The 27,975-nt window shown below is 43.9% G+C and overlaps 1 protein-coding gene and 1 long non-coding RNA gene across 2 annotated transcripts in view; one reads left to right on the top strand and one right to left on the bottom strand.

The window, feature by feature from the left end:
- Positions 1-524: 524 nt before the first annotated feature.
- On the bottom strand, positions 525-26,872 carry LURAP1L (leucine rich adaptor protein 1 like). Its single transcript, XM_069961958.1, has 2 exons — positions 26,337-26,872; positions 525-1,260 (listed from the first exon to the last, which is right to left on the bottom strand). The coding sequence occupies exons 1-2, from the start codon at positions 26,538-26,540 to the stop codon at positions 883-885; spliced, it is 582 nt and encodes a 193-aa protein (XP_069818059.1). The 5' UTR covers positions 26,541-26,872; the 3' UTR covers positions 525-882.
- The window catches only part of LOC138785719 (uncharacterized), a 35,082-nt gene continuing 33,477 nt past the window's right edge, over positions 26,371-27,975 (top strand). The window contains exon 1 of the long non-coding RNA XR_011362150.1: positions 26,371-26,619. This is a non-coding gene — a long non-coding RNA (uncharacterized lncRNA). The remainder of the gene's footprint in view (positions 26,620-27,975) is intronic.

Raw genomic sequence — 27,975 nt, 5'->3', positions numbered from 1 at the left:
GGTATATACCCTTGGACTAGAGAAAAGAATGTTTTCCCCTTAAACCGTAGAAGGTTCTTTAATGGAAGAGCAGTGAGGCAATGGAATTCTTTGGCCTTGATGTAGTAATACCAGGCAGTTACTTACATTGCTGAGACCAGTCATTTATCAAATCATTTATTCTTCATGCAATATTGGGAGTAAGGAAAGTTTCCTCCAAGTAAAATGAGGATTAGTTATTGTCTCTTAGAAGAAGAAGATTGTCGGCAGAAAAAGACCTCTGGGTCCATCTAGTCTGCCCTTTTAGTAGGGGTTATGTTGGGTCAACACTGCAATACTGTACGGAAGAAATAACATAATGTAATCAGGAAAAACATGTATCGCTGTTAATTCTGCAAAGATGCTATTTGAAAGCTTCTTTCCCCGACTACTAAGAATTATAGTAATAAATTGTGTGTGTGTGTGCAATGCTGTAAAATATCTTAGCACTACATAAACAAGCTCTTACTCCCCGATGTGAAAAAACACCATATGAAGGATATAGCTTGGTGACACCGTGCTTTATTTTGTTGAATAAAGATAGAAAACACAATGCAATTACAAATAGCATAGAAAGTCATGGCAGTTTCATGGCAATGCATAACCCTTTCCCTGATTGGTTGTAAAACAGATCATTAATATTGCAGTCCTCAATCAATAACATTATAAAATACGTAAAATACCAAGTTGTTTAATAAATAGCAACTGAACAAATGTTGACAAACAGTAGCAAAAACAACACATACAATTCCTGTAAAACTCCTTAATGACTTATAAATTTATCACATCTTTTATTTCTGACCTACTGGAATAATTAAAAAAATGTGAACATCATCCAATATGGACAAATATGATGTGTGAGTCTTATCTGAAGCAATAATACTCATCATACTGATGGTTGGAATCATTGCATAGTGGTTGGTAGTCGTCAGTGTTTTGTTGTACATCATTGTATTGGTCAAAATCAGGGGTGCAGTGTCCGGGGACAATGTCTCCTAGTGTATCCAGGTAACTGCCCACTGATATTTCATCCATCCCATCACTATAGCCATGTAAACTGGTGTAGCTCCCTTGCAAAGAACTTTCTCGACTCTCGAGTAAACTGCAAAGGCTCCCACTCAGGCTGCTTCCCTGGCTGGTGACAATGTCCTTCTCCTCCATCATATACTTGATAGACTCAATGTTTTCATTAATGAGGAGCAGCTGTCGCATCAATTTCACATCAGCAGCTCGGAGATAGGTCTGTTAACACAAGTAAAAGGTGGTTAAATTTTCTTTTTTTACCTTATAAAAGTAATAAGACTCATAACTACTTGAAAATATCATAAACCACAATGACAATGCAGTTCAGAAGAATCAGAAGAATGAGCCCTAATAACTCTGCACTTAACGCATTATTTTGGCTAAGTCATGTGACCTGGATGGCCACATCATGTAAGTCTATGGAGCCATCCCGCTCACACAGACACAGAGAAGAGGAGAAGAGTGCATGGGACCACAGTCGTCTCCCTAACGGTTCTCCTGATCGGTTGCAATCTGAACACTTAGACCCAGACTGATCAAAACTTTTGATCATGTCTCTGTGTTTAATAACAAGTAATAACAGGCAACTATTTCTAAATGGTTTTAATGTGTATTTAAAATGCCCAAGCCATCATTACAGCTACTTATGAAATAGTTCAAAGATCAACAAACATTATTAGAGCAGAAACCTGTGGGAATTACAGCGCTTGTCTTCAAAAGCTTAATTTCAAAATAAACCCTACAGGTCTCTCCCCAATTTGAGATGAACCATTAAGAAAATTGTAATTACAGTGAAGTTAATCTAAATGTGCAGAACATAGAAACAAATGATTTCCCTGAGTGCTTACAATGCACCCTGATACATAGTTCATTTATAACTGTACTTTTTATCTCGGTTTATTAAAATCAACCCAATGTATATTCAGGGCCGCCATCAGGAATTTCGGGGCCCCATACAGCCGAAGTGTCTGGCGCACCCCCCCACTAACGAAAAACTATGGAACGTATCTTTGACTCAGGGCCGGCCTCTGCTCTGGCGTACAAACAGCGTCAGCCACTGCTGATATATATAGTATACAGATACAATACAGCCTGGATATTGTATACAGATACCATACAGCCCGGATATAGTATACAGATATCATACAACCTGGATATTGTATACAGATAGCCATACAGCCTCACCCCTCCAGACTCCATGTCTACAGAAATCAGCACAAATCCACGTACACACACACTCTCTCTTACTCACACACACACACTTACTCTATGCAGGGAAGTCCCAGACGTCTTCTGTTATGCTCAGCTAATGGCGGCTGAGCAGCTGATGACGCGCTGAAGGGGGGCCGGCATGAGGGAGGGCTGGAGCGGTCCAGCCGGCCTCCTGAAGATGACGGCTGGGGTCGACAGTGATTCCGTGAGTATACACTTCCGGGGTAAAGTGACTGTACCACCAGGCCCAGGCTGAAGCACTGGAGGCGGGCCAACCCACCCTTAGTGGGGAGGAAATCCTAGCCCCTCTATGATAGGGTTCCATTGATTCTAATGGAGTCACGTCATGGAAGGGCTGGGCTTTCTTCCCACTGGGGGTGGATCAACCCGCCTCCAGTGCTTCAGCCTGGGCCTGGTGGTACAGTCTCCTTAAAGGGGTATTCCAGGGAAAATTGATAAATTGGTAATGGAAAGGGTTAACCAAGGTTAACCCTTTCCTAATATACTTACCTGTCCTTTATTGCTCCCCCAAGGAGATCTGCGGTCCGGCCACGTGATCTTCCAGCTTACGACTCGTGGATCCTCTTCTTCTTCCGGTTCGGTGACGTCACCATACCCGGCCGGCGTGTGGCTCTCTGTCTTATTAGCGGCAGAGCACTGAACCCTGACTGGCTTGGTAGCGTGTAGCCAATCAGGGTTTAGTGTTCTGCCTCTCCACACACACCAGTTACATCTGCAAGGTCGGCATCAGCACGTCATTGTGAGGGGTCCCTGCGGGGTGCCATCAGACATCACTCTGCAGGACACCCCTCCCCCCCGTGTCAGTGATGCCGACCTGAGTCCCGGGAGGGGAAGGGATACGGCGGACGGCATCGCTGACACGGAGGGGGGGGGGGGGGGGGGGGGGGGGAGGTCCTGCAGAGTGATGTCGGATGTCACACAACAGCACCCTGCAGGGACCCCTCACAGTGACCGGCCCCCCTCCCTGAGTAATCATTGTGATCCCCCCGGCTTCCCTCCCTGTGTTATCATTGTGATCCCCCCGGCCCCCCTCCCTGTGTAATCATTCATATACACAGATCACTCACCCCCGGTGTAAGCAGGCTGCAGCGGCGCTGGACCCGATCTCGGCGCCTTTTTCAAGCAGCTATCCTCAGCTGACAGGCGCTGTGTGTGAGGCAGGAGAGATTTCTTCCTTGCTCTGTACACAGCGCCTGTCAGCTGAGGATAGCTGCTTGAAAAAGGCGCCGAGATCGGGTCCAGCGCCGCTGCAGCCTGCTTACACCGGGGGTGAGTGATCTGTGTATATGAATGATTACACAGGGAGGGGGGCCGGGGGGATCACAATGATAACACAGGGAGGGGGGCCGGGGGGATCACAATGATAACACAGGGAGGGGGGCCGGGGGGATCACAATGATTACTCAGGGAGGGGGGCCGGTCACTGTGAGGGGTCCCTGCAGGGTGCTGTTGTGTGACATCCGACATCACTCTGCAGGACCACCCCCCCCCCCCCCTCCGTGTCAGCGATGCCGCCCGCCGTATCCCTTCCCCTCCTGGGACTCAGGTCGGCATTGCTGACCCGGGGGGGGGGGGGGGGGGGAGGGGTGTCCTGCAGAGTGATGTCGGATGGCACCCCGCAGGGACCCCTCACAATGACGTGCTGACGCCGACCCTGCAGATGTAACTGGTGTGTGTGGAGAGGCAGAACACTAAACCCTGATTGGCTACACTCTACCAAGCCAGTCAGGGTTCAGTGCTCTGCCGCTAATAAGACAGAGAGCCACACGCCGTCCGGGTATGGTGACGTCACCGAACCGGAAGAAGAGGATCCACGAGTCGTAATCTGGAAGATCACGTGGCCGGACCGCAGATCTCCTTGGGGGAGCAATAAAGGACAGGTAAGTATATTAGGAAAGGGTTAACCTTGGTTAACCCTTTCCATTACCAATTTATCAATTTTCCCTGGAATACCCCTTTAAGCATCGGAGGGTGGAAACAAGGGGTAGGGGGCCATTCACTTAAATAACACACATTACAATGTTGTACAACTTTGTAATGTATGTTATTTAGTGAAAAAATGATATACACCGCACTACCACTTTAATTGCCCTCATAGTGCTTCACAAAGTAATGGCACCCCCAAAGTAGTGGCACCCCCCACACACTAATGGTTCCTCCTTGGTCCTTATATACCATAGCAGAGCCCCCTCAGCCCCTCATACACTGTAATAATCCCTCCTATATCCTCATATACCATAGCAGAGCCCCCTCCGCCCCTCATACACTGTAATAATCCCTCCTATATCCTCATATACCATAGCAGAGCCCCCTCAGCCCCTCATACACTGTAATAATCCCCCCTATGTCATCATATACCATAGCAGAGCCCCCTCAGCCCCCCATACGCTGTAATAATCCCTCCTATATCATCATATACCATAGCAGAGCCCCCTCAGCCCCTCATACACTGTAATAATCCCTCCTATATCCTCATATACCATAGCAGAGCCCCCTCCGCCCCTCATACACTGTAATAATCCCTCCTATATCCTCATATACCATAGCAGAGCCCCCTCAGCCCCTCATACACTGTAATAATGCCCCTTATGTCCTCATATACCATAGCAGAGCCCCCTCAGCCCCTCATACACTGTAATAATGCCCCTTATGTCCTCATATACCATAGCAGAGCCCCCTCAGCCCCCCATACACTGTAATAATGACCTGGACAATGAGCTGTTACATTGGGCTATAGGCAGGCACAGCAGAGCTGAGTTGTCAGTGTGGTAGGAACTCGTTCAGCAGAAGCAGATTTATATACTATTCCAGGATGGGCACACACACACACACTCTCTCTCTCTCTCTCTCTCTCTCTCTCTCACACATGCACACTCACTCACTCTCTCACACACACACTTAGGGTATATTCACACGGACGGGCTCGCAGCGAGAATCTCGCTGCGAGCCCGGCAGGTCCTGGCAGTTCCCATACACTACATACTTGCTGCGGTCTAAACGACCGCAGCGAGTATGTAATTATACCGCCCTTAACCCCTTCTGCTCCCCCGCTGTGTATATACTTTACCTGTCCTCGCTGCACGGGTCCGGCGTCCTGCTCTCCTGTCCGGCCAATCAGTGTGTTGCCCAGCCGCAGCCACTGATTTGCCGGGCGGGAGAGCAGGACGCCGGACCCGTGCAGCAAGGACAGGTAAAGTATGCTTACAGCGGGGGAGCCAGGCGGGAGCAGAAGGGGTTAAGGGCGGTATAATTACATACTCGCTGCGGTCGTTTAGCCCGCAGCAAGTATGTAGTGTATGGGAACTGCCAGGACCTGCCGGGCTCGCAGCGAGAATCTCGCTGCGAGCCCGTCCGTGTGAATATACCCTTACTCTATACAGGGAAGCTCCAGGCCCGTCTTCTGCTCCTCACACAGCGGCTCCGGCTCCTCCCCCTTCCTCTCATGTTCCGACCTTGCAGCATGTGAGAGAGAGGGAGAGGGAGGGGGGCCTGTGTCTCTACCTCTTCCTTCCTGTGCGGTACAGTTGTAAGGAGCCTGTATGAAGGGAGGCTGGACCGCCGGGCCCCCCTGGATCCTAGATCGAGGCCGGGCCCCTTACAGCTGTACCGCCAATACTGCCCTGATGGCGGCCCTGTGTATATTGATATATTTGGGTGGAGTTATGGCGACAATGTAAGCTACATACTTTTTACCATGATGCTTTGCTGAAAAGGAAAACTACAGTATATTTTGTCATGTAGACTTCAAAATGATTTCAGGAATAGTCCTGTAAAATAGGAAATGTGTAGAAATAAAAATGCATTGTATGGGCATGACGTGAAATTGGAAGAGTAAGGGCACACTTTACAGAGCTCCACACAAATAAGCCTTAAAGGGGTTTTCCATCTAAGAGTGAAAAAAACTAACTGCTAGCTGGTCTTACTCTGAGTATTTTGAGCCGTCTCCGGTCTTTCTAGCTGCTGCCATTCCTGAGTTACAATTTTTTTCTAAAAGGCGATCTATATCCAAGATAGGAAACTACATTTCCCATCTTGCATTTCTCTGATTGGTCTATTTTTGTACTCGCCCCCTTAGCTTTCTTTCCTGCCCACTGCTGTCATTACTATTACACAGTAAGCACAGGACTGTTGTTTTCACTGATTTTGCATCACATCACCCCAGTATGTATTCCATACTAGCTAATGATGTAGCAGAGCTGATGTACACATGGTGTAGTTATGTGCTGCATAACGGGCATCTGTTTACCAGGGGGGTGTAGAGTAGGTTTAGATCTCTGCTTGCTGACTTTAAATGAAACATTCTAGGTCCATCCAGACTCTAAGAACATTTAAAACACTTACAATATACAGAGCTGTGACATGTGACAGGTACATATGCCTGCATTCACTGACAGCAAGCAGAGATAGAACTATAACTTTTCATATTACAGAAATCTAGGCTCAGTGAGACATGTATGTCTATAGAAGCAGCACAGGTGCATGGAGATGATGCAGATTATGTCTCCTGGGAGTCGGGTTGGCAAGTCAATAGACAGCTGACCCAGCCCCCAAAGAGGAGATCACATGTCCTTAGACCACCTTAGGGGGATTGTTTAGAATATTATTTTTATTACCTGGATAACCCTTTTAATCCCATGATCAACTTCCACATGCTATGAGCAGAAAAAATCCCTATACCACTACCACCTTGGCTAATGACTCGGCTGCAACTCTTTCTGGCACTTCCCCAGATGGTGTCTCATGTTGACCATGCAGCCTACCTTGACAACAATTACTCCAGCCAAGAAGATGGCAGGTACTACTCCTCATCTCTCCACTGGACCCTGAAGTCTATCATTGTGTCCCCATCTCTTACACCTTCCCTCAGGACAAGACTACTTGTTTAATTCTTATTCCTGTATCTCCCTCTGCCATGGTTTCCAGGACTGGTGGGGAACCCAGTAATATAATATGCAGTAAACTTAACTTTAATAGTTAATGTATTGGAAAACAATGACAACTTTTTTTCTATTGTTTTTTAAGATTATATAGTAAGTCTATGCAAGTCTTATTAAACAGAGACAAAACCATTTTCCCGTTAAGGAGTACACCTGATACTGAGAGCCGCCTCTGGAGCAATGCGTTGGTATTTTCTGTATAAACAATCAAATCCGAGCATCAGACAGCATTGTCCTGCACCACGAAGCATGCTTGAGTACAAAAATGCCAGTCCTCCGACAGACACTTGTTGCTGGCATTGTTATGAGCGATTTGTGGTTATCACAGACACTCTGAAGACATTGCTTAGAAAGGGCTTTTTTTGTACAGCACATAGTTATGTCTGGCTCTAATCTTGTTATTAGACTTGTTCGTTGAGTAATTTGACACGGACAATGTTATTTGCATTAAGGAATCAAAACCTTTATCTTTGTTTGGCTATAAATTCCATTTTTCATGTCAGTGAACTAAAGAGGTGACTGGGTTTTAATGTGTGGACTCTTCATACATGGCTGTGTTATGATAAGAATATTGCTTGCTGAAATATTCACACACATTCTTTTGTAGAGCACAGCTGCGGACTTAAAGAGGAAGTGTTCTTTATGGCTTACACTATAAACCCTTGTAAGAATATTTTTAGTGGCCAGAGAAAATACACACCAGGTAAATTTTATTAATATAAGGCCGGGTTCACACATAGTAAGACACCGTCCGTTCTGTGACCTGGGCGTGTCAGATCATCCCGGCCAGTACTGCAGTATCGGAGGGATAAACTTCATTTCTGTTGAATTGGGTTGTGGGCGGATTCAGGTGTGCCCGCATCCCAATTCACCATAGCCGACAATGTAAAGTACAGCAGGACCGGCACTTTCCATTGTGTAAAGTGACAGTTCTGTGCAGCCGCTATTCAATGAATAGTAGCCGCAAAAAGCTGACATGTCAGTTTTTCCTGCAGCTGTTAGGAATCCCGGACAGAATGTACACTATAGCCCAGATTTATCAAAGGGTGTAACATTTAGACCGGTGCAAATTGCCCACAGCAACCAATCACAGCTCAGCTTCCAGCTCTGGTAAAATAAATGAGGAGCTGTGATTGGTTGCTGTGGGCAGTTTGCGCCAGTCTAAATTTTATACCCTTTAATAAATCTTCCCCTATGTGTATACAATCCGGACGGGATTCCTCTGACTTCAATGCAACGTACATTTTCTATTAATCGTGGCCGGTGTTGCAATTTGCAAAAACAGTCGTGATTAATAGAAAATATATGTTGTGTGAACATAGCCTAAAACTAGAGATTTGGGCAATTTAGCTAACAGACCAAAACATTGTCGGCAAAACAAATCTTAAACATGCGAGTGGAAGACAAAAATATTTAATATCTTATATAGGCAAATTCATGTAGATTAGCTTACATATACATACTGTATATCTAGCTTATTGCTAAACAAATATTAACTAAGATTTGTGTGTTCTATGTGGCACTGAAGTATTCTGCAGTGTTGCGGAGTGCCACCATTTATGCCAGTTCCTGTCTCTAATCAAGAACTGGACTCACAATCTACGGTCCCTATTTCAGACACACACTAGAATCAATTTCCACAGGAAGCCAAATACTTTCCAATATATTTTGTGTGGGAAAATTACACAAACACAGGGATTACATGCAAACGCCAGGTAACTGTTGCTATCATGCAGGTCAAGGTATAAAATCTATACTGTTAGGCTGGGTTCACGGTGTTAACCTGACATGTTATAGGTATATATTGCTATCAGGTCAAAAATGGATGATGGATATACATGTATATTGAGTATACCGCTAATCCATTCAGTTTATGGGCCTCAACATAGTCTACTATTTATGTGTTTTCACCATTTCCCTCAGAAGTATGTTTATTTAGCAGAAGTGAACATATATGTGTGAAAAAATTGCCCAACTGTAAATGATAGTAGAGGATCAGAGTATTAAACTTAATAGGTCCACTCTTAATATGCCACAGTATACATCGGTAACCCTTTTGGATGGGATGCATCTTACAGGGTTAATGCAGCCTTAAAAGGGTCCTTCATTGTTGCCATTTTGGACTTTCACCATAGGAAGAGAATCAAAATAAGTGGCAAGTTTTATTTTCCAGCTATTCCTAGACATTTACTAAGAAGTGTGTGGGTAGCATTGTCATCCAAACCCCTGACAGCTGCATTATAAGGAGTGATTTCCAACAAAATGACACCATTAATACACTAAACTCTTAACACAATTCTAGGATTCACATGGTTATCATGTGAATTTATTTGACAACAGGGAACTTAGATACTTCCATACTAGCTAGCCCTGGAACAGTAACAGAAATGGTTCTCTGCTATGGAAAATCATTACATACAACAACCGTGCACAATAGTCCCTTAGTGGGGCAGTGCCTTCGGCCTCAGAACAAATTACAAATAGGAATTATGATTGCTAAACTAACTACATAAGCAAGATGTGGTCTGAGTGTTACTATGGTAGTCTATACAGAGGAAATGGTAAAAAACATATACCACATGTTGTTGTCTTCTTTTAAAAAAAACAAACATTGGGTGTCTGATGGTGAAATCTGCCACTTTAGGTTACTCTCAGTACAGTAAGCGGCAGGGAGTGGTACCACAATGCTGCACTAGCCCTGTGCTGCTTTAATAATGATTATGGGGGTCTCAACAGTCAGATCCCAAACATGCAGTAAGTGATGGCAGATCGTAAGGGTATATTCGCTTACTTAAAGTTGATCAGTCAGGTAATTTATGTTTCCAACTGCTGACACTGTTAGATAGATGTTATGTAGAATAGATACATGGCACCTTTCATATATCTGCCTGTGCCTCTAGAACATACAAACTTCTTTTATTTTCCAGTGAAAAGTATTAAAGAGGCTTTCTCAAGCTCCTGATCCTCTGCAGGTTTTATCAACTCCTTGCTCCCTCTCCCACCCCTGACTCTGCTTGGAGCTTATCAGGCAGATTACTATCAATAAACCAGGTTCAGGGATGGGAGCGATAGTTAGGAGGTTTTCTACTATGCAGCAGATCAGCAGCTTCGGAGAAACTCATTGACACTTTTCAGATATATGAAATGTAAAATGTCTCCTTGACCTTCTCTCCCGGGGCAGGGGACCAGGGGGAGAGAAATAAGACATCCTCCCCGGAATACTCACCGTCAGCGGCGGGTCAGGCGTGCGGTGGGTCAGGTGTGTGGTGGTGGCGGTGGGTCAGGCGTGTGGCGGCAGTGTGACATTCAATGGCGTTTAGCTGGACACGCGGAGGATGTGGGGGCAATAGACGAGGCTGCTTGCGGTCAGGTTTTGGAGGTCCGTGATGGGATTAGGTGAGTCCTGGGTGACGATGGGGAGTGGCAAGGGGTGGCCTTACTTTCGGGGGCACCCTAGTTTAGAGTAGGGGGTGCCTTACTTTCGGGTGGGATGCCTTACTTTAGGTTAGAGGGTTGAGGAGGTGGGGTGTCTTATTTTAAATAGTACATGTACTTTAAATAGAACAATACAGTGTCACAAGTTAGATACAATTCTTATTGAGAAAGCAATACAGAAAACCTTGTGTTATGCTCTGTGCAAATTCACGTAATTTGTTTGTGGTAGAGCATAATTGTTTTCAGCTCTCTTCCCCACATTTAATTGTGTGAGTATATTATTTGAAATATTTGGATTAACTTTGTATTTGAAGCAATTGCATGAGCCTTGTGTATATGGTTATTCTGGGTTTTATTGAAGGCATATACCAGGAACAAAAGACAGACTCAATTAAGCTAAGCCCACAGGATCCACCAAGCCTCTCCTTCCCTTCAGTCACTGGCACCATTTCTAAATTGATATTAGATAACTGCAGATGATTATTTCAGTGTTTTTGTTTTTTAATGAATTTTATGAACTTTTTAAAAACTATTTTTTGTTACTACTACTATTAGTTTGTTACTATTCTAAGATTGTTGCACCAAATGCTGTTCTGACTGCTCCCACTAGCTAAATTTCAGTTTATCCATAACCCTCATAAAGAAGTCACCAGAACAAAATAAAAGCTTGTCAATGAACAGCTGATCACCATGAGATTCTGAGACTAAAGCCGTTGGCAACTATAAATTGTATGAACAAATAGTATTACATTCATACATTCACATGCATAGGGGACCATTAAACAGATGGCTGTGCTTGGTCCACCTTATTCAGTAACAGTACGGCAGTACTCAGTCACTATGTGGTGCTAATGGTAGTAACATTCATGGGCCGTATGTGTGTGTGTGTGTGTGGCGGGGGGAGGGGGGCAATGGGTCGTGCCTTGGGTCCTGTCTACAAATGACATAATGATGTCAGATTTTGGCTAGTTTAGACAACCATCTGTAAATGACACCGGAGCATCATAATGGCTTTATTGGTTGCAGCTGGCATGATTGGCTTACTGTTTTTAGTTTTCTTAACACAGTGATCTGTCAGGGTTAATGAATGAATTCTACAGACAATTCATTGGCCCCATTGTGCCTGAGTAAAATCCCATGTGTATGGCCAGCTTATAAAAAACATTTATGTCTAAAGGCACTGTCCCTTTAAAAGAAAATTACTATAGGTGCTTTGACTATCAACAGACTAACTGTTGAAAAATTATTTATTCTCACTTACTGTCCTTTTAATATTTCTTATGCTCTGTCCTTGACCATATACATATACAACACAGACAACTTTTAAATGGAAATGCTTAATAAAGTTGCTTATGAAACCAGTGAAGCCTGTCAAGAGATATTCGAGCCAATGAGCAAGATACTAGAAAGAACTAGAGCCGACACCAAGAGGCTATTGTTTAGCTGTTAAAAAGACTTCTCTTCCTATGGAACTTCATGTCCCTAATTATCCAGATATTATGTTAGTCCAACAGTATGTTACCACAGTCTGGGAAGAATGTAACCTGAAAGCATAACACTGAGTTCCATTGCAAAATGAAGCATGAAAATTGGTGTGCTATCAAAACAAGATCGGGCCTTAACATTGTGAATAGAAGTGATCCCGTTTCAGTGCAGAACCACAATAAAGCTGTTATGTTCCACAAAGGATATATTAAAAGCCAGACATACCTCTAGGACAGTGAGTCACATCATAAAACAAGGCAAACATGTCATCATAATGTGTCTGTAGTTGTGTGCACACATATATTCAGTTATGATGGAAGGAGGAGAGCATAGCATAGGGTCTACAATTATGATATTAGAAGATGTGAAAAAAGCCATAAAAATAAATCAAGGCTTACTATGCTTTTTGATGTCAAGTTACAACAAGGCATAAAAAGCTGCTATTATTTCCCTCAACCTAACAATGAAACATGTGTCAGCACATAAAAGCTATGACTTATGTCACTTCATTAGTCCTATTTTCTGTACGTGTTTAGAAACTAGTGTGTATACTTGCATGGACGTAATCCCAAAACACTTGTAGCTGTAATTGCAATGAAAGGTGGAAATAGACTATGCTGTCTATACTAAGTGGTCATTTCCTGTCTGCATGGCTAGTCAGGTGGCCTAGGAACCAGCAGCTGCGGTGGAGCAGGACAGGTAAGTGTACATCCCTATCCTGTTCCCCGTAGCCCTGGAAGAATGACAAATTTTCAATTTACACTGGACAACCCCTCTAATTTACAGTAGAGAAACATGAGAGGGATAACATGAAATAGGATATCCTCCATGCTCATAAACAATAGAGTACATCTCCCAGCTTGTACAGATATGGTCTGATAAGGGGCCGAAACATTGTCTTCATCTTCTTGGCTGAATGATATTATGAATTAATTTAACATATATCTGGATTGAGTACATGATCCATAGAAAAACTGAATAAAATCTGAAACAATTATTCAGCATATTGGAATGCCGTAGTTTAATCAATCCGCATAAAGTCATGAGGAAAGGAAAGTTCACCCTCTTTAAATTCTATGGTTTCACATATCAGAACATACACACATTTGGGGGCACATTTATCAATGTACATTTTTTGTCCCCATCTAATTTTTACTTTTCCTGGTTTTACAGGGTTGGGGGGGTAGGGGGGCTTGCTCTGTCTTGGTCAAAGAGAAACCTCAGGGATTAGAGATAAGCCAGACCCCAATCGTGCACAGACCTCGGCATCATGGAGTACAACTGTTCATGAGTACAGCTGTTGCAAAACTACGATTCCCATCATGCCCTGACAGACAAGAGCTGTATTGTAGACAGCCAAAGTGTATAGTAGTTTTGCAACAGCTTGGGGAACACTGGGCTAGAATCGATGAAGCTCTGAATGTTAGCAGAATTGTGAATGCAGCTTTGGCTTTTGTAGGCAGCATGATCCAATGTGAGTATGTAAGTGTGGTCCGCACTGGAGTTACTTTGCACTTATTTGTGCCATTTAGAAAAAAGTTGCATCAGTCCTATGGGTCAGGAAATCCAAAGAGATTTCCTGATCAGAAAATCTGGACAGATTTTCCTAATGTGTGAAGAAGGCCTAATGCCCCTTCAAATGTCAAGAAAATCTGAATAGAGTTCCTGACCCATAGGGTTCTATTGGGCACAGATACCTTTCAGGGGTCAGGAAATAGGTCAGGAAATTATAGATCCTGACCTATTTTATTATTCTGCCATGGATGCCCCCATAGAGGTCTATGGGAGTGTCAGAATTCCGGCAGCTTTCCTGATGTGCATCCAGCTTTCCCGATGTGCATTTTTCCTGAACAGGAAATCCTGAAGGAATTCCTTTAATGGTTTCCTGAACGTAAGTATTGAAGATCTCCTGAAGCCTCCTTAAGGCCTTCTGATCAGGATTTCCTGACAGTAAAAACTGACATGGACGTGTGAAGGGGCCTGACCGAATGTGTCTAGGGCAGTCTGACATTTGCACAACAGCACGTCAGGAAACAGAAGTATCCCATGTACCAAATGATTCCCCCAGGAGATAAGTACTGCCAGGGGTGTCTGACAGCTGCTTATACTCCTTTGAAATAAACATGCATGGAAGGTGGGGGGAAGGGGGGAATGGAAGAGAGATGTAAGCTGGACAAGTGAAAGCTACCTAATGAATGGTAGCATTATTCTCCTATAATAATTTGTGTAATAAGTACAGTAAAACACAGCACCTGTATACTATCTATTTAAATGGGTTTTATAGGGGATCAAAATAAGGCTATCAATATTATATTAGTGGAAATGCAGTACCAGACACAGCCACTACATAATGTATGGAGCTGTGCCTTGTAACTAATAAAGAGACTTCAGCACTCGCCCGATTTCTGCATGCCTTACAATCAGCTGACTGGTGGGGGTAATCAGGAGTCAAAACTGATCAAACTGATATTGATGCTCAACTCACAAGACTATACAATGTCGTTTTGGCAGTGTTAGGAGAACTCACATACACTCAGCACTTTGGTTCTCATTTGCTTGTCCTTATGTTAACAGCTAAGAGAAATTCTGCAGATAAGAAGCTGTGTGCTTAAGATTGTGGAGTGTGAATTTCTCATTTAGATGAAAGATTTAACTCTCATCTGAATAATAGGGGTTAAATAAAAGTCTGCACGAGTGCCTGGAATGTGACATTAGCTGCACTCACCCTGATGTGTATGCGTAACACTCATGTTCATCAAACTGTTCAGTGTTTGCTGAAACAAAACCGTTCCAGGATCAGCTGCAGAGCCGTAGCCTGTGCTGTGCCTCCGATAATCTCATGTATTAACGTAGCTGAACAAGACCTTCCTTGCCAGAACCATACATTCATTCTTTTATGGGGCAAATCCTGTGGCTGCAGAAGTAATACATGTCCCATAGACTGCTATACAAGCTGCATACACAGGGTTTTTCTATAAGCATTAGCCCTAATTTTGTACAATATTTATTGCACGATAATAAGGGATTACACTGCAGCCTAAGGGAGTACAGGACTGCTCTAGCATGGTATATATAAACTCAGAGGGCATTCTTCTGTTCAAAAAACAAACAAAAATCGGACAATGGGCCCTTTAAATGATGTGCCTATTATTTATTAAATAAAAAATGTTAATACAAAAGTCACCCATAGGTGGCACTGTCTTTCACATACCTATGTGATCAGTCTTTATTTCACCCAATCTCACCCTGTATGTTATGTGGTTTCTTGAAGGACCAGGTCTACCATGACAGTCCCACATCAGTCAGTTCTAAATGACAACAGTCATTCAGTGATGGAAATCAGGGCTTTGAGCATGGCTTTGTTAAAAACCTAGGGGACATACTAAAAATCTGTACAGCATCTTTTTATACCAAAATTCTTAATTTAATAAATGGTGAGTACATAATGTGAAGTGCCTGATTTGAATTGTCTGATATTTGTCTCAGTTGGAGCAGCTGAAGACCCTCCAGAGCCCTCTGAGTTAAAACGGGTTATCCAGGATTAGAAAATTATGCATTTTACCCCCAATTCTATTACACACAAACGTAGGGCTGTTTTTTTAGAAAAGAAAGGAAAAACTATAAAAAATATAACACATGGCTTATTCACTTCACTACTGCTCCAGAGTCATCCCCCTGAAATGATGCTGCAAGGTCTCATACAGTGCATGATGCATGTAATACTAAAACCAGTCACTGGCCTGAGCAGCCAGCAGGAGACCACCAAGCCTAACTGGGCTCAGTTAGAGGGAGGAGACAGGATGAGTCAGAAGAGAATGAAGAAGACAGGAGGGAGCAGGGAGGATAAAGCTGCTGACACCCTAACCTGCTGATATCTCCCTATTGCACACAGGATGCTGAGGGTGCAGGTAACTTTCTTACTTTTATTCTCTGCGCCGTTTTTGTGGGATTAGCAGTCCTTATGCTAATTAGGCGCCCCTAGTGCACCAAAATCACCTAATTAGCATAAGGATTCAACTGCTTATAGCACAAAAAAAGTGTCAAGGATGAAAGTAAGGAACCTACATTCATCTTTAGTGCTTCTAACTTACTGATACTTTCCCTTTAAGCCGGCAGCTTAAGGCCCCCATACATATTAGAGAAAAGTCAGCTGAACCTGCCAATTTTAGAGGTACCAGCCATCTGCGTGTGTGTATGGAGGCCTCCCAACTCTCATATGAGAGATGATGGTGGGGGATGTCCTGTTCCTATTGTAAACACAGTTGTGTATGGGTAATCTATACAAACAGCTGGAAGCTAAAGGAGCATTTTGCTGACAGTTTTTGGAGGTGTATGGCCACCTTTAAGGAGACATTGTCAGGTTCCTAGTGTCCCACACACCAGCCCCTGACAGATAAGAACAGTATTCTGACTGTTCTTCTAACTAATATGCGAATGTTTAAACAGCAGAAAAACAACTTTAGGCTGTCATTCAAGTGTGACTGGGAGGGAGTGGTGAGAGAGACTGGAAGCCGCCATATTACCTCCCTGGTGGCTGTATAGCAGTCCCTAGCATATTGGTGCCAGCACTGTGCAAGGTCGCTTCTCTGCTGTCAGGGTATGTGCACACTACGGAACTTGGGCAGAAATATCAAGCGTAGTCTGCGTGGCGGGCTCTGCCTGAAGTTCGGCCTATCCCATAGACTCAATGATATTCTGAAGCTCCATCCATCATCCACCATGTGACAGATCTAGTACATCATCATTTTAGTTTTTATGCTCCTTTGCTGGAATAGAAAATCAGAAATGACAACGCAGGTGTGAATGCAGCCTTATCCACATTTCATACAGAGCCGGAGCCTATTTCCCCATACAATATAAATTAGTTTTCCAGAGTAAATACTGTATTATGTGTGTGTGCCTGACACGAAAAGAGGTTATATCCATCAACTGTGCTTCACCTGTCTCAGCATTTTCCTTTATAAAATGGCAGAGCAGGGAGAGTTCTCAATCATTAATGGCTTTTATATTTTGTAATTGCATCTTAGCTACTATTCCCATTTCATCAATTGTGCTTACACAGGGTGAGGGTGGGAAAATATGGGTGAAAGTTTGCATAGTTTACTGTATGCTGCCATGGTGTGGAATATAGCCCATACTGCACCACTAGAATGGCACATTATTGCAGAGGAGAATCACTGCACATACATAGATCAAAGGAAGAGGGCTGTGACAGCCTGTATCCCAATGCACATTTATAAGTGATTCGTAAATGGAAAGGTTTATGACCATGTACATGACCAAAAGTCCAAAACCGGGTCCTGTAATATGTACTTCTATTTAGGTTGCAAGCTCTTGTGTGACATCCTCTTTCCTCCTGTCTCAAGGTTTGTTCTTGTTTTTTACTTTGCCTATTGTAAAGTGCTCTGGAATATGTTGGCACCACAGACATAACACCTCCTATAATATAGCTGCAGTATGTCCACCTTTCAGAGATACACCATGCCTGGGGCATTTCCTCTCTTTATGCTGGTGGAATACAGTAGAGATGGGAGGATTGGAGCAAAGAGACACGTCTGCTTAGTGTGGATATGACAGGTTTATTTCAGAGTAATCATGTCCAGTATACAGAAATCATGTATCCTGTATGTAATTCAGCTGATTACAGGAACCTGTTCAGACATCTCAGATAACTGACCTGATTTGGACAATCTTCAGATAATCACTCTAAATGGTCAGTACATTACATTGTGACCAGCTTTCCGCTGTATAAAATTCCTTCAAGATGTACTGTAGGCATGTTGGAATCTAAAACCACGGTCATAGCATAATTCAATTACTATGTTCTGTACATTAGTTATAATAGGGCATTGCAAACAGCTTGTAATCATCATCTGAGTAGGAATGATGTCATAAATAGCGTCATGTTGTATAACCGCTACTTTATATAATATGAAATTGCAAAACTTTATGAGAAATGTGCCTTTTTACCCCCTCAATCCCTATTATCGCCTGTGTTAGAGATAATGTTACTCTATTAGCTAATACTACAGAGGAATCCACTTGGCTAGGGTGTCATTGTACTACACCCTTTTATACAAACAGAGCATACACATAATGCACTGATGTCATACAGTTGGTCCTACAGAGACAAAACTGCTTTGGTAGTGTTCAGCTCAGCAGAGTTATAAGTGAAGACCACATTTTATTGAATAGACCATCTGGAAGCTGGCATAGTAATCTGCTGATACCAGTCTGGCCGGTATTACATGGCGGCTATTTAAATAAATAGTCATCCTTGTAAAGCATAGGCAGACTGAGTAACCAAAAGTAGTAGATCCCCTAGCATAGACAGGTTTCCCATATGCTATAATAGACCATCTGAAGGTGGGCAGCCAATTATTGACAAATATTGTTATCAATAATTCACATGTTTCCATCCTCGGAAAATAATCCCATGCTATGCTCCACAATGGGGCAATCTGTCAGAAAGTAGCACGGACCAAAATAGATAGGGAAAACAGCTGGACATGCTTGATGACCTCAAACCGAGATGTTTTTGGCTATGTACACATGTGGAGAACATGCTGCAAATTTTACTATACAACCTCCACAGAGGATTACAGGAAACTGGATGAGAAACTTAAGTCTCACCCACATGCTATGAACTTTCTGGAAATTATGACAACCCCTTTGTGACAGGTGTGAACCTGATGTGTTACCCAACTGGTCTGACTATGGGCCAAACTTAGGAGTGGCCTTTAAGCATCCTCTAGGTTTTCACCCTTTATCTTAATTTTGAACGTGAATATCGGACATAGCTACCATAAGGGTTGCTTCCTGAGAGGTGGCTGGCCGTGCCGAGCAGAAGACAGAGGTGCAAGGCCACAAAGTGTCAGGCAGGTCAGGGATGTCAGAGTTTAAGAGTAAGTTGTGGTCAGGCAGGAAGACAGCATAGCTTGTTCCTTCTGGAACAGGCAGGAGGTCATGGCAGGCAACACAGATTCTAGGTCGACGGTCTGGGTTAAGAAGAGGATAGTCAGTACAGTACAGGAGGGTTAGGCAAAGGCGAAGTCGAGAAGTCAGGCACAGGTCAAATGTAGGATTACTGATCAGCTACACTGAATATGTTTGCTAGGGGATCAACCACAATAGTGTTCAAGCACAGGTGAGCAGGTGAAGCATCCTAAAAAAGGTCATTCTCAGCAGGCATAGACGGGGTGCAGAATAAAAGTGTGCACTCTAATCCTGCTGTGCGTGAATGTGAGTGAATGTTTTTTCTTTGAGCGGAGAGGGGAGAAAGCGGACGCGTGCGCCCTCTCATTCACTCACAGCGGGACACTGAGCATGGCGGGATTCCGCGGCAGAGAGATCCGCTGCGTAATTCCGCCATGTTTGCTCAGTGTTAACGGGGCCTAAGCGTCTGTTCGCCTTCTGCGTAAAACAGGCGGGAACTCCGCACAGAGCCTCGGAACTCTGCTCGGAATGCCACCTGCCTCAGTGTGTCAATGCGATGCCTCGGGCACCTCCGCTCAAAGAATTGCCATGTTATTTGGAGATTAGTGCAGAACAGACTATGGGTACCACATCATGACTCCAAAGCACGATACGTAACACTGTCCTATTCCTTAGGATTTACTCTTGTTAGTGTTTTTACATAACAATGACTAAGTACTAAAGTGCTGTATTACATAACGTTGCAGTCGGTTTATATACAGATAACCAGGACAAGCATACATTTCAGACAAATTAAACTTTATATTTAACAACAGATTGTTTCTTATATAAAATGATCTTGTCCTATGTGTTTAGTGATTTTAAAGATGTAGTACTTTGGCGTATGTTTTTATGCATGTAGCTTTTTGAGCACTTTCTTAATATAATGATGCTAAAGTAGGACAGTAAAATAGAGTTTCTTGTATCTGCAAAACATCAGCTGACTACGGCATAGTTTGCTATTTCCAGCAGCCTATAGCCTTCCTATGGGACACCAGCTATAAATTGGCAGGCTTTGTTATATTTGTAGTTTCCATGTATATCAGCCAAAATACCTACAGACAGCTCTTTAAAGGGGTTGTGTTGAATGTAACTTTTCTTGTCATTTAGCAAGCACTGCTGACTGTGACCTTATTACATTATTACATTATATATTTCTACAGAGTGTTATTTGCTGCAGTGATGTGCTATTATGTACTGCGGTTACAGCAGGTGACCTCCCTAAATGTGGATTGCATCACGCCCATATTATTATGTGTGCCCAAAGCAGGCATGTGTGAGGTTATATAAACAGCCACCATGAGAAGAAGGACAAGCAAATATTTTGTCAGTCAAATAAAGCTTAGCAAAATAGTTAGAGACCCTTCAGCAGAGAGAGACAATCTCAACAATGGGTCCACACCCATCGGCAGGACTGAAGATGAAACAGAGAGAGGCGTTCTCACATAGGACCATCTAACATATGCCCTAATAAATCTCAGCATACATTAAAGGCACTGCGCTTGTGAATATATAATTATGTTTTATGCTTAATTGGGGCCATCGGGCAGCTTTGCCTGTCGCTGCCTGTTAGTATAGTTCTGCATTGGCAGGTAGCTCAGCTCAAAGAATATTGTCCTGTGCTGTTATTTCCAATATATTTCTATCTTGCATTGCTTTTCCTTCCATTCGCAGCAGGTGGTAGGACGGTGGTTGTTGTAGATTGTGACAATGCAATAATGGAAATACTGAGTAACATGATCCTTCCAATCAATGAGGCCAGAGGGAAAACAAAGTTCCACAATTACTAGAGGTGATGGGGCACATAGTTGTGTGCCATATTTTATAGCTTTCCATATAGCACATGCCATGCTTACAAGGCAGAATCTGGGTCAGGCTATGTTCACACTGCGTACGATTCCGTCAGCAGTTCTTACGCCGCCGTACATGTGCGGCTGAAACTATGGGCATGGGAAAAATCGACATGCGGCCGGATGCGTACGAACTGCGAACATACGCCCGTAGTAGAGTTATGCTTCCCTAGCTTGTTTCGCGGTTCGCACTACGCGCGGAAATATATGTAGTGTGAACATAGCCTTATACAGTAAAAGAGTCAAAAAGACTCCTCACAGTGAATGGCCAATGTATGAGTGGTTTTCCATTGAGGACCATTGGAGACATTGGAAACAGCCTAAAAAGCATGGTAACCCCCCCCCCCCCCCCCATTAGTCTATCAGGATTAGAACTATACAGTCTTCGGTGGTGACCTATGATCATTATCTTATGGTATGTTTACATGGCCAGATTATCTGACAGATTTTTGAAGCCAAAGCCAAGAACAGGCTATAAACAGAGAACAGGTCATAAAGGAAAGACTGAGATTTCTCCTCTTTTTAAATCCATTTCTTGCTTTGGCTTCAAAAATCTGTCAGATAATCTGTGTAAACACACCATTATACCTGGACCATGATCTAGATTAAGTAGATCAGGGTCCCAGTATAAGGCTATGTTGCCACAAAGTATTTTCCATAAAACAATAAAATGCATTGTTTTATTGAGGAATAATTTTTTTTTTTAACCACATTGGACTCTGTAATCCGCCATTTCTTGTTTGTATGCTGTTTGGGACCAATGGGGATCTACGGTCCCCAAAAAATCTGTGTCTGCATAACAGCAATTGTAGCTGGAAGGACCTGGGTGCTGTTGGCTACATACAGTATGTGTATAAGGGTGGGTTCACACTACGGAAACTGTGCGGATAAGTTTTGGCAGATTCCGTCACTCGTACCCACTCACGGTGGCCGTCCGTGCCGTAGAAACCATTTTATTTCGTCCGCCGAAAGAATTGACATGTCAATTCTGTTAGATGTTAGATAAATCTGTCTGTTAAACACACCATTAGATATTGAAGAATATACAGATTAGGTATGTTATGACTTATCAATGTGTCACATTTGGCAGAAAGTTTACGGAGAAACATGGAGAAAGCTTTCTTGGCAGAGCGTCCTAGTCCCATCATTCCAGCTTTGAGTAGCATTCACAGTGCACATCCTCAAACCAATGAGGACATAAAGCTAAGAAGCACTGTATATCTGCAGTTACTGATCACAATACCAGTTTTATACAGAATCATACATATCCGATCTCTTATGTAGAAATGTTTACACAGGAAATTGAAGGAGAAAATCCAACCTCATCCAACTTCTCGCAGGAGGCAGGGCAGAGAGTAACAATGAAGCACTGCGTACCTCTTCCTGTGCCCCTGGTGAGCGGCCTCGGGACCCCACCAGAAGGCATTTCGCCCCAAGTTGTGATGATGTCATGACCCGGGAGGAAAATGCCTGTCCCGGCTGATGGACAGTCCGCTCAGCCAATCAGTGACTGGAGCGTGCCGCGTGCAGCTCCAGAGATCCAGAGCCCAGCGGGGGTCACAATGCGGCAATCCGGGCCTGAAGAGGCATGGGAAGAGGTGAGTTAATACATTTTGTTACTTTCCCCCGTGCCCATGAATTAAAAACAAACAAACAGGGAGGCCAGACTTCTCCTTTAAATATTCTTCTCAAATGCTCTGTCATGGACTGTCACATCAGTACTGTTAGGCTGGGTTTACATATATAAGTTTGCATCAGTTGCGTTTTTTGTCTAAAAACTGACCAAAAATGCATCAGTTGTCATCAGTTTTTCTATCCTTCTTTTCATTAAAAACCATCAGTTTCCATCAGTTGTCACAAGTTGCTCTCATCAGTTGACATTTTTTCCCCAGTATGTTTTCCTGTCATTCTCAATGGGATTTGCGGGGGAGCGCACAGGGGGGCTATATACTAATTGGGGGAGCTCACAGGGGGCTATAAACTACAAGGGGAGAGCGCACAGGGGGGCTATATGGGAGGGGGAGAGCGCACAGGGGGGCTATTTGGGAGGGGGAGAGCGCACATGGGGGCTATATATTACTGGGGGAGAGCGCACAGGGAAGCTAAATACTACTGGGGGGGCAACAGGGGGGCTATATACTACTGGGGGAGAGCGCACAGGGAAGCTAAATACTACTGGGGGGCAACAGGGGGGCTATATACTACTGGGGGAGAGCGCACAGGGAAGCTAAATACTACTGGGGGGGCAACAGGGGGGCTATATACTAATGGAAGAGCAACAGGGGGGCTATATACTATTGGGGGGAGCAACGAGGGGCTATAGGGGAGGGGGAGAGCACACAGGGGGAGATATATATTTATTTTTTTACATTGTGCTGCTATTTGCCTCAACGCCGGATGCCAGAGCCGAACGGCGCTCCATTCACTTTAGTGGATGCGGCGCCGCACAGCCTTGCGGGCTGCACAGGAGGACGCTGCATGCTGCGTTCTCCCGTGCGGTCGGTCCGGCGTCACTATTTACACACCGCATATATTGAACGATCCCAGTGAAAATAATGGGATCAGTTCAATAATGCATTTCCCTCCGGCGCTTTTCTCATGCTCCGGAGGGAAACGCCGCCGCACCGTCGGACAAATGTAAACCCGGCCTAAGTTAGCAGGTATACAGCAATGGGCTTACCCATTTTTCCCGCTTCCGACTCAAGATCTTCAAGAACTGACCATAGCTGCCTATTATATCCCACACCATGACAGGTAGCACAATGGCACAAGATTATCACTCTATTAAAAAAATCTATCTATCTATCTATCTCTCTATAAAATGATTTTATTAATACAAAAGCATAGTGAATGACTGAATACCTGTCTGCAGCTATTCTTTTCCTCTGATGTCATGCCTATTGAATGACTGCAATTCATCCTACATTTATAAAAAGAAAATTGCTTCTTGCATTATTGACCTATTCAGTGTCGGGGTAGAATGGCCATATAGGTTTCCTTGTGTGCCCTACCTGTGTGTTTGTGTTGTAGGTGCTATAGAGTTACTTCTACATATGTTCCAGGTGTGACACCTGAAACTGAATCCCTCTATTTCACCATCTCTGCCTTTTATATAAGTCTGCTAGGAGACATTTACCTGAAGGTCTGCAATTTACTATGGAAATGGAATCTCCTATTTATATGAGGTCATGTTGAGGAGAAAAGCTTATGCACATTGCTGTCTGATGTGCTAAGAGCTGGGGCTTCTACCTATGTAATGGTGACATGCCATCACCACTGACGTCACTGTTGTTATAAATAATTGGCTCCATGTCCAGGAAACACTGAAGCTGAAGCATTGTCTGCCCCAAGGTTACCACCTGGTGTATATATATATATATATATATATATATATATATATATATATATATATATACGTATCTGCTGCGTATCGCAGCAGTAAATACGCAGCGTATATGCCGTGTGTGTTTGTACCCTTATTGCTATGAAACTCGCATTGTTTCCCCTGAGGGAGGGGTTCAGCTCTCTAATCTGCGCTGATTTGGACTCCGCACCAATTTCTGCATTCTATTCAGGGCAGTTTAGCATACAAAGCTTCTCCCATTGACTTCAAAGAGAAGTTCCATACCACGTTGTGGATTTTTACATGTTGGGGGAAAAGTGACATTTCTGCATGTAAATCCACATGAAAATCGGCACTGGTTTCAGATGTGGATTCCACATGACTTTTCTGACTCCTCGATTTTCTGTGTGAATAAATCATAAGTGTGACCATGTGACAATGATAGATTTTCTCCCATTGGTTGTAAATAATGGAGCCCCTATTAAATACCAGCCAGCAGAGATCTGGAACTAATACAGTATAAAATGATACAACTTTTCTACAAAACTGGATATGCCTTTAATAATTGTAAAAAAAAATGTCTACTGCTTCTCTATATACAGTATATTCCTCATCATCTTAAAGATCTCAGAAATAAGCCGCTCTTGTTTACATCCAGATGCTAAAAAAATACAAGCCCAGTACTATTCACAGCTAATCCTCTGTCCACATCTCCTAACTATATTAGGTGTCTGCACCCAGAAAGCTCCCTGTGTACACGCCACATCTATCTATAGGACCAGATGCCAGCAGTGATCATGCCCATCATGTCTACTATTCCCCCTGGCTGGTACACTGTTTTACCCAGCTTCCCAATATATACACAGAGTATAAAGCCCCATGTCTTCAGCCCCTTATACAGGGGCCACACAGGCAAATCCCCATCCTGTGTATGAGGAGCAGCGAGCAGCAGACAGTCAGCAAATGTTTGTTAGCTGGGATTGTGTGGCCCTGAAAATGACTGTTTGTTGGCAGCACATCTTCCTGTGTAAACAGGAGGTGAGGTGGTGAAAATAATTGACGTTCACTCCTAATAACTGGGCTGCCCAAGGCTGTGTTCACACAAGCTGCAGTTTTATTGCAGTACTATAACAGCGCTTTCCCTGAAATAATGCAGTACCACAACAATACTGCCATAAAACTACAATGCCTAAACAATGCCTAAGAATGTGTTCACACCTTGAGGTTTTCCATTGCAATTACTGAATACAAAACCAGGAAGAGATCATAAATGGAGAACATGTATAAAGGAAAGAAGAAGACTTCTCCTCTGGCTTCCCATTCAAGAATTACAATTACAAACCTGAAGGTGTGAACAGACCTTTACATGCATGAAACTACCAGTTCAGCCCTCCTATGGTGCTGTCATCTGCCTTGTGTATAGTATAACAGGCTCGCAGAACAGTCCATTTACACAGATTATCGGCCAAAGATTTGAAGCCAAAGTCAGGAATGGATTTGAAAAGGGGAGAAATCTCAGGCTTTTCTTTATGACCTGATCTCTGTTTAAAGTCTGTTCCTAGCTTTGGCTTCAAATCTTTGGCAGATAATCGTTTTTGTGAAAACGGACCCTATGGCTTTCTTATGGATGGCGCTCACAGAGCATTGTCTAGGCTGGATCCTCTCAGCAGGTATAGATCTGTCTATATGCAATCAAGGATGTTTCCATTCACTGACAACAAACACCTGTTAGAAATAGTGACAGTTTGTAATATTTTATCCAATATGATATAATTAAATAACAACCAAGTGGATTATAATTATTTCTATATTCAGAGATGTGTTCAGCTGTCATCTATCTAACCCATATCTATCTATCTATCTATCCCAAGTTATACTCCCTTATAGGTTAAGGGACTGTAGTATATACTGTAGTAGACCCACTGCATGGATATAGCCACATGGGCCACCTGTTGCTATGCCTTGCAGCTGTCCCTAGCAGCATATGGCACAGTGCTGGGCACCTCACAGCTCCCTGTGCCCGGGCATCATACTCACCATGTCTTGTCTGAGGAGCTGCAGCTTAGTCTCCAGCCTCTCCAGGGCGCTGGACTGGGTCGGGCTGAGTGGGCACCCCGCGGCAGTGGCTTCCTTCTTCCAGTCACAGTGCTCCTCCCGCATGGATCTTGCCAGGCTCTCGGGCACCTTGCGCCCCAGCTTGATCTCTATGTCTCGGAGGTCCAGTGTGGAGGACTCGGCCATGCTGGGGTGTGAGGGGGAGGCAGCAATGCTCTGCCCGGGACACAGCAGGGGATGTCAGCAGGCAGCACCAGATGCCAAGGTAATTGCAGTCAGCAGACTACAGCAGGGCAGAGGAATCAGTCATTGCTTCCTGGGTGACAAGTCAGAACTTCTCCGCAGGGTGTGCACTGCGCCTATTATACAGTCATGCCCCTGCCCTCCAGCGCCCCTGCAGCCCCGGTGCCCACAGTCAGGTGGCGGACGCTGTGCCAGGCGGCGGGGAGGTGGACGGTGCCCGGGCACACTGGCTCGGCTGCCTCTCATGCACTTTCCACAGCTGCTGAAACTTTAAACCTCAGTGGCAGGAGGACCCGGTGTGACACAGCCCTTGTACCGTACTCCTCCTAATAGGAGAGCCCACTCCAGCTCAGCAGCTGCACCATGCTAAAAGTTGCTTTCATGCTCACAAGATTCTTATTCACAGAAAACGGTGTTCTGATTTTTTTTTGTGAGTTTTTGTAATAATCAGATTGACAACAAATGCTCTGAGGTAAATGCATTTAAAATCAGCCTAAAATTCCAAAAAGCAGCATCAAAGTGGACAAACCATGACTTTTTGAATAAGTGGTGTTTTTAAGGGTTAAATGGCTTTGGGCCACTGTTCTCACAGAGAAGGATGCCCCTCATCAAACTCTATTCAATTACAGCATGGCCCAAAATGGATCTGGATATAAAGACTGGCATCAAAGTGAGCTGATGGGCACTTATTGTTTTTGTATAACTGGTGATTTCAAAGGGTTAAATGACTTTATACCACTGATCACCCTCACAATGCCAACACACAGTGAGGGATGCCTAATCCAGCCTGGTACAATGTCATTCTGGGTATACCAACAGGTATCTGTTTTTGAAAAAAAACTTTTAAAAACATCACTAACTTATTCAAATTGGCGAATATGCCTGACTGCACTTTAGCCGTGAATAAGAAACCGACTTCAGCATTGTGCATTGTGCCGGCTGCGCTTTGTGTAGATGGGGCGATCCCTCCCAGACAATAGCGCGGGGTGCGGTGACTGCAGGCTGATGTGGTGCTCTGCACACAGATGATATATGTCTCTTCTCTTATGAGGTAATGCTTGCAGGGTCTCCCTGCCACAAGATGGGAGGGTTATGTGCTTTGTAGGCTGCATTCTTCTACTGAACCATACAATAGTAACCCTTCATCCAAGCAGCAGCCACAATGGGGGGCATGTACTGAACTAAATGCAGGGGTGATTCTAGCCTCTCTGCTGCCCGAGGCGAACTATAGAATGACGCCCCCCCCCCCCCCCCGTCAATCCGCCCACATTATAATCCACTACTGCCCCCCCCCCACACTGCTGTCCCCAATAAACATAATGTTTGGTCCCTTGCTGCACAGAGGATGTCAGGAGAGGAGGAGGCTGACTTTATAGGA

Source organism: Dendropsophus ebraccatus, chromosome 3 (genome assembly GCF_027789765.1).
Source record: "Dendropsophus ebraccatus isolate aDenEbr1 chromosome 3, aDenEbr1.pat, whole genome shotgun sequence".
Classification (NCBI taxonomy): Eukaryota; Metazoa; Chordata; class Amphibia; order Anura; family Hylidae; genus Dendropsophus; species Dendropsophus ebraccatus.
Note: the sequence above shows the minus strand (reverse complement) of the source record. Positions and strands in the feature narration are given on the sequence as shown.

Excerpts from the sequence above, each read along its gene's own strand:
- LURAP1L (XM_069961958.1), bottom strand. The coding sequence starts at position 26,540 with ATGGCCGAGTCCTCCACACTGGACCTCCGAGACATAGAGATCAAGCTG. Across the intron at positions 1,261-26,336 it reads AGCTCCTCAGACAAGACATG|ACCTATCTCCGAGCTGCTGA; the intron begins GTGAGTATGATG and ends TTGTGTTAACAG.